The following is a 6,373-nucleotide window of genomic DNA, read 5'->3' as shown; positions in this document are numbered from 1 at the left end:
AAGGGGGGACTTGATAGAGGTATTTAAAATGATGAGAGGGATAGACAGAGTTGACGTGGATAAGCTTTTCCCACTGAGAGTAGTGAAGGTTGAAACAAGGGGACATGACTTGAGAATTAAGGGACGGAAGTTTAGGGGTAACATGAGGGTGAACTTCTTTACTCAGAGAGTGGTAGCTGTGTGGTATGAGCTTCCAGTGAAGGTGGTGGATGCAGGTTGTTTTTATCATTTAAAAATAAATTGGATAGTTATATGGACGGGAAAGGAATGGATGGTTATGGTCTGATCGCAGGTATATGGGACTAGGGGAGAATAAGTGTTCGGCACGGACTAGAAGGGTCGAGATGGCCTGTTTCCGTGCTGTGATTGTTATATGGTTATATGGTTATATGATTCCTCTAGCCCTAAGAGTATCTAACTCTATTTTGAAAGAATCATGTGAATCGGCCTCCACTGCCTTCTGAGGCAGAGAATTCGGTAAATCCCTTCATTGGTGGGGAGGTCACAGACTGGGCAGTGTTCTCAACTTTTTGCAGTATTTTTCGCTCTTGGGCATTCAAGTTGCCGAGACAGGCCGTGATGCAACTAGTCAATATGTTCTCTACTGTGCACCTGCAGAAGTTCAAGGGAATCCTCACTGCTTGCCAAATCTCCGTGATCTCCTCAGGAAGCAGAGGCGCTGAGATACTTTCTTCCTAACTGCATCAGTGTCCTGGGTCCAGGAAAGGTCTTCGGAAATGTTTACGCCCCGAAATTTGATGTTTTCGACTCTCTCCACCAACGTCCTATTGATATAAACAGGATTGTGGGTCCTCGTCCTTCCTCTTGCAAAGTCCACAATCAGACCATTGGTCTTACTGATATTGAGAGCCAGGTTGTTGTGCTGGCACCATTTGGACAATCGATCGATCTCACTTCTATAGACTCATCACCATCTGCAATTCGTCCAACAACGGTGGTCTCATCGAAGAACTTGAAGATGGACTTCGCACTGTGTCCGGCTATACAGTCTTGGGTATAAAGTGAGTAGAACAAGGGGCTGAGCACACAGCCTTGTGGTGCTGCTCTACTGATTGTTATTAAGGAAGAAGTGTTGCTGCCTTTTCGAAGTCTGTTGAGGAGGAAGACGTGGATCCAATTACAGAGGGATGTGCAGAGATCCAGTTTCGTGAGCGCGGACTCGGTGGGACGGATAGCCTGTTTCAGCGCTTTTCTAAACTAAACGAATCGAATCTAAACTAAACTAAACTAAACAGCTTTAAAATGAAAGGAGCAATGTCTAAGGGGAATGGTATTTTTAAACAGAGTGTCACCAGATTGGACGTGAAGGCAGAAAAAACAGTAGCATTTCAGAGGCCTTTGTATTGGAACACAGCTCAAGTATAAAGGTGTGGAACATACGAGATAGATCGTATTAAATTAATCCGTCATCATTTACGGCGGTGAATATCGTGGTCCGGAAGTGGACAATGTCGACCCGAAATGTCACCAATTCCATTTGTCCACATATGCTGTCTAACCCCCTGAGTCACTCCAGCTTTGAAGTGAGAGCAGGTTCTGACCTTGCTAAGATATCCGTGTTCTCATCTATACTAGTTTAGCATAGTTTAATTTGGTTTAGAGATACAGCATGGAAACAGGCCATGTGGCCCTCCGGGTCTCCGCCGACCAGCGATCCTCGCACATTAACACTATCCTATACCCACTCGGGCAATGTTTTACATTTACCAAGCCAATTAGACAAGTACGTGTTTGGAGTGTGGGAGGAAACCGAAGATATAGGAGAAAACACAGGTCACGGGTAGAACGTACACACTCCCTACAGTCAGCGCCCGTAGTCGGTTTCGAACCCGGGTCTCTGGCGCTGCATTCGCTGTAAGGCTGTAAGGCAGTAACCCTACCGCTGCGCCACCGAGACCGACCTAACTATGTTTCTATGTTGTGTCCATGCACAAGTTCTTATTCTTTCGCCCACAGTTTTAGTTTTGTTGGAACAAGGCCAACGGAAATTACATCATGAGAGTGTCCTGATCCGACTGTGATTTGCAATTAGACATAAAATGCTGGAGTAAAGCAGCGGGACAGGCAGCATCTCTGGAGAGAAGAAGTGGGTGACGTTTCGGTCTAGATCCTTCTTCTTGAGATCCTTGCTCTTCCAAAGTCCACAATCTGTTCATTGGGCTTGCTGATATTGAGAGCCAGGTTGTTGTGTTGGCACCATTTGGTCAATCGATCGATCTCACTTATGTATGCTGGCTCATCACCATCTGTCATTCTTCAAGAAGAAACGTCACCCATCCCTTCTCTCCAGAGATGCTGCCTGTTCTACGGAATTACTCCAGCATTTCGTGTCTATCTACGATTTAAAACAGCATCTGCAGTTCTTTCCTACACATAGTGAGTAACATTTTGTTTGTTCAGCAGTTATGGCTAATTCGAATTAAAATGACGTCAAAAGGTTGTCCCTCGTGGATTTCCCGCGTGTACAAATAAGGGGCGCACTTCACACGGCCACAGATGTACCTTCAACAATCGCTATAGACATGGCAGTCATAGAATCAGCCAAGATCACATCACACTGGCTGGAAGTGGTGAGGACTAAAGAAGCTTTTCGGACAATTCAACGTGTTTACTATCCCCTGCTCGCAGTTGTTAGCGTTCCAAGTAAGCATCTATGAGCGGGTTTCCCTCCAGGGGCGGCACAGTGGCGCCGGGATACAGTTGCTGACTTACAGCGCCAGAGATCCGGGTTCGGTCCTGAATACGGGCGCTGTCTGTACGGAGTTTGTAGGTTCTCCCCGCGGGATTTCGCCTTGATCTCCGGTTTCCGTCCACACTCCAAAGACATAATGATGTCTAGGTTAATCGGCTTGGCGTTAGGGTTCGGGTTAGGGTTAGGGTTAGGGGTTAGGGTTAGGGTAGGGTTAGGGTTAGGGTTAGGGTTAGGGTTAGGGTTAGGGTTAGGGTTATGGTTAGGTTTAGGGTTAGGGTTAGGGTTGGGGTTACGGTTGGCCCTAGTGTGTGTATGATTACGTTAGTGTGCGGGGATCGCTGGTCGGCACTGAATCGGTGGGCCGAAATGCTCATTCTTGCTGTCGCTCCTAACTAAACGAAAATTGTGTGTAGTGTGGCTTATGTTCCAGCAACATTTTGCTTTTACGCGTATCTCTCTGATATAATTATCTTGTGCTTTTCAGTTTGTCGATTTCTGGTTTAATACTGCTTCATTATTAAACAAATACTTATTGTATAGATATATTGGTTGAAGATTTGCAGTCTAGATGTCTTAGTACCCTAACTAGATAGCACGCATCAAAGACGCTTTTCGCCATACCCCGGTAGTGTGACAATAATAAACTAAACTAAAGTTGACCCATGCTCGCAGGTCAGTACCGATCCTGTCGCATGGCGAATCGGGCAGGAGGCATAGAATAGCGGACGGTTTATTCGAGTTATATTGTGCTGGTGTAAAAATGTCTTTTTCACTTCTGTAACCTATGCCCCTCCATAATGCATTTGTGTCGAGTGGAGAACCTACTGAAATTGCCAAATAATGATAAATTTGGACCTGGAAGTGTTTTTGAATAGACGTTGTTGCTTTAACTTCATGTCCACTGATGCAGCGGGTTTACATTAAGGATGAGAGATAGAATCGACCTTTAATGAGGGGGGGGGGGGGGGGGGGGGGGGCATAGTGGCGCAGCGGTAGAGTTGATCACAGCGTCAGAGACCCGGGTTCGATCACGACCACGGGTGCTGGCTCTAAGGTGTTTGTACGCTCTCCTCGTGACCTGCGTGGCTTTTCTCCGAGATCGTCGGTTTCCTCCCACATTACAAAGACGTTCGTGTTTGAAGGTTAATTGGCTTGGCATATAAGTGAATTGTCCCGAGTGTGTATAATAATGTTAATTTGCTGGAATCGCTGGTCTGTGCGGACTCGATGGGCCGAAGGGCCTGTTTCCACGTTGTATTTCTAAACTGAGTTAAACTGATAACGTCGAATATCGAAATACATCTTTGTGTTAATAGAATTTATTTCAAACTATATTTCTGCAATCAGATAAAATGAACGACGTTACGCAACTTCCCCAAGCAGTTATATTATTTTACCCAAATGTATACAACTGCAATGGTCAAACGTACCCAGAATACCAACAGCGACCAGCAAGGGGGGGGGGGGCAATGAATCGCATAAACGAAGCCGGATATAAATTGTCCCTAGTTACGAAACTGAATCTCATGTGCAAACGTGGTTATTTACTATATATCATAACATCAGTTATTTTTATTGCAGAGGTATGGCTGCCCATTGGCACAGTATACAGCCCGGCACATGTCATGGTGTTCATAAACTTGCACACGTTATGTAATGTTTTCCAATTCATTACGCATTTTCTACAGTTAACTTGATGACGATTGCGATTCTCTCCCGAGGAAGGTGTGGCCTATCAACGTGCATAACCCGCTACCTTGTGGCTATGGCGGCAGCGGATCTGCTGATTGCCATCCTGGACCTGATACTGAGACACATCCCCATTGTCTATTGGGAGCATTTCCTCTACGTTCAGTCGATCCCCATCTGCAACATCCACGCCGTCCTGCTCTTCGCCGCCACAGACTGTTCTGTTTGGTTTACCGTCACTTTCACCTTCGACCGCTTCGTCGCCATTTGTTGCCAGAAGCTCAAAGGCAACTATTGCACCGAGAGAACGGCGGCGACTGTTCTCGGGACGGTTACTGTGCTGAGCTGTGTGAAGAACATTTTCTGGTACTTTATGTTGACTGGTCGATATTTGCTGATGACCCATCCTTGGTTTTGTGCTGTGGAGCAAAAGTTTTATTCCTCAGAGGTCTGGGCAGCAATTGAGCTTATTCATTATATATTCACGCCGGCAGTCCCATTCGCCATTATCATGTTGCTCAACTGTTTAACCGTTCGGCACATCGTGGCTGCGAGCAGAGCCCGCAGGAGACTCCGGGGTCAAAATAATGTGGACTGCGGTCAGCGTCCCAGGGACCCGGAGATGGAGAGCCGAAGGAAATCCATCATTTTGCTCCTCGTCATTTCCGGCAATTTTATAGCCCTGTGGTCATTGTACGTCGTGTACGCTCTCTGCAATCGAGTGGTGTTGCTGGGCTACAAGTCTGCGGACGTCAACATTTTTGTGGAGCAGATTGGATTCATGCTGCAGCTTCTTAGCTGCTGCACCAACACCGGCATTTATGCCGTGACTCAAACTAAGTTCAGAGAGGAAGTACGGAAAGCGGCTGCACGACCCTTCTCTGTACTTGCGCGATGCGTTAAATAACGAAAATGCCCACAGTCATTTTCTCTACTGTACACTGACGACGAGCCGACATTGTTCACTGTTTTTCTCTCCCTCGGGGTGTTTTGTAATGTTAGGTCTGTATTATGTATACTTGGTCCCATTAGTCTTATCAACTCAGTTCATCCCTCCCTTTTGACGGAAATTGGATTCATAATCAAACATTACACATACACTTGCGCGGTGACGTCGACTAAGACCCGGGAGCAGCTTTGATTACACTGAAGACTATTAAAACAAAGTTAATGTACTATTATTGTGCTTAGCAATTTATTGATTTCTTCTTTAATACAAATGATCTATTTAATTTGTGTATACGGGCAGTAATGCTGCTGCAAGTCAGAAGTTTATTGTTTGTTTATGTCTGAAGAAGGGTCTCGACCCGACGCGTCGCCAATTCCTTCTCTCCAGAGATGCTGTCTGCCCCGCAGAGTGTTTACAGCATTTTGTGTCGATCATCGAGTTAAACCGGCATCGGCCGTTTTTTTCCAACACATTTACTGTTTTATTGTCGGTGGATGTAAACGACCCTTGATTTGTCCTCTATAATAACTACAGAGAAGAGTGCTTCGTTTTGCGATGAATTAGTGTCATCGAAGCATAAGTGGAACTGAGACGCGAACTTCCATTTACAATTTTATCAATATCGGTCTGTGTTGCAGACGGTGGCATTCATACCCGCTTTTCGGAGACTCGGTGGCCACCAAACATAGAAATCTGGAAGCATAGAAAATAGGTGCAGGAGGAGGCCATTCGGCCCTTCGAGCCAGCACCGCCATTCATTGTGATCGTGCCTGATCGACCCCAATCAATAACTCGTGCCTGCCTTCTCCCCATATTCCTTGACTCCACTAGCCCCTAGAGCTCTATCTAACTCTCTCTTAAATCCATCCAGTGATTTGGCCTCCATTGCCCTCTGTGACAGGGAATTCCACAAATTCACAATTCTCTGGGTGACAAAGTGTTTTCTCACCTCAGTCTTAAATGGCTTCCCCTTTATTCTAAGTGTGGACCCTGGTTCTGGACTCGCTCAACATTGGGAACAT

The 6,373-nt window shown here is 46.0% G+C and overlaps 1 protein-coding gene across 1 annotated transcript; it reads left to right on the top strand.

Annotated features, from left to right (window-relative positions):
• The first annotated feature begins 4,478 nt into the window (after positions 1-4,478).
• LOC129694322 (probable G-protein coupled receptor 139) lies at positions 4,479-5,309 on the top strand. The gene has a single exon (XM_055631024.1). The coding sequence runs from the start codon at positions 4,479-4,481 to the stop codon at positions 5,307-5,309; it is 831 nt and encodes a 276-aa protein (XP_055486999.1).
• Positions 5,310-6,373: the final 1,064 nt, after the last annotated feature.

This window comes from Leucoraja erinacea, unplaced genomic scaffold, assembly GCF_028641065.1.
Source record: "Leucoraja erinacea ecotype New England unplaced genomic scaffold, Leri_hhj_1 Leri_620S, whole genome shotgun sequence".
Lineage (NCBI taxonomy): Eukaryota > Metazoa > Chordata > Chondrichthyes > Rajiformes > Rajidae > Leucoraja > Leucoraja erinaceus.
The sequence above is the reverse complement of the archived record's forward strand: the minus strand, read 5'-3'. Positions and strand labels throughout refer to the sequence as shown.

Coding starts and splice junctions, on each gene's coding strand:
- LOC129694322 (XM_055631024.1), top strand. CDS start 4,479: ATGGCGGCAGCGGATCTGCTGATTGCCATCCTGGACCTGATACTGAGA.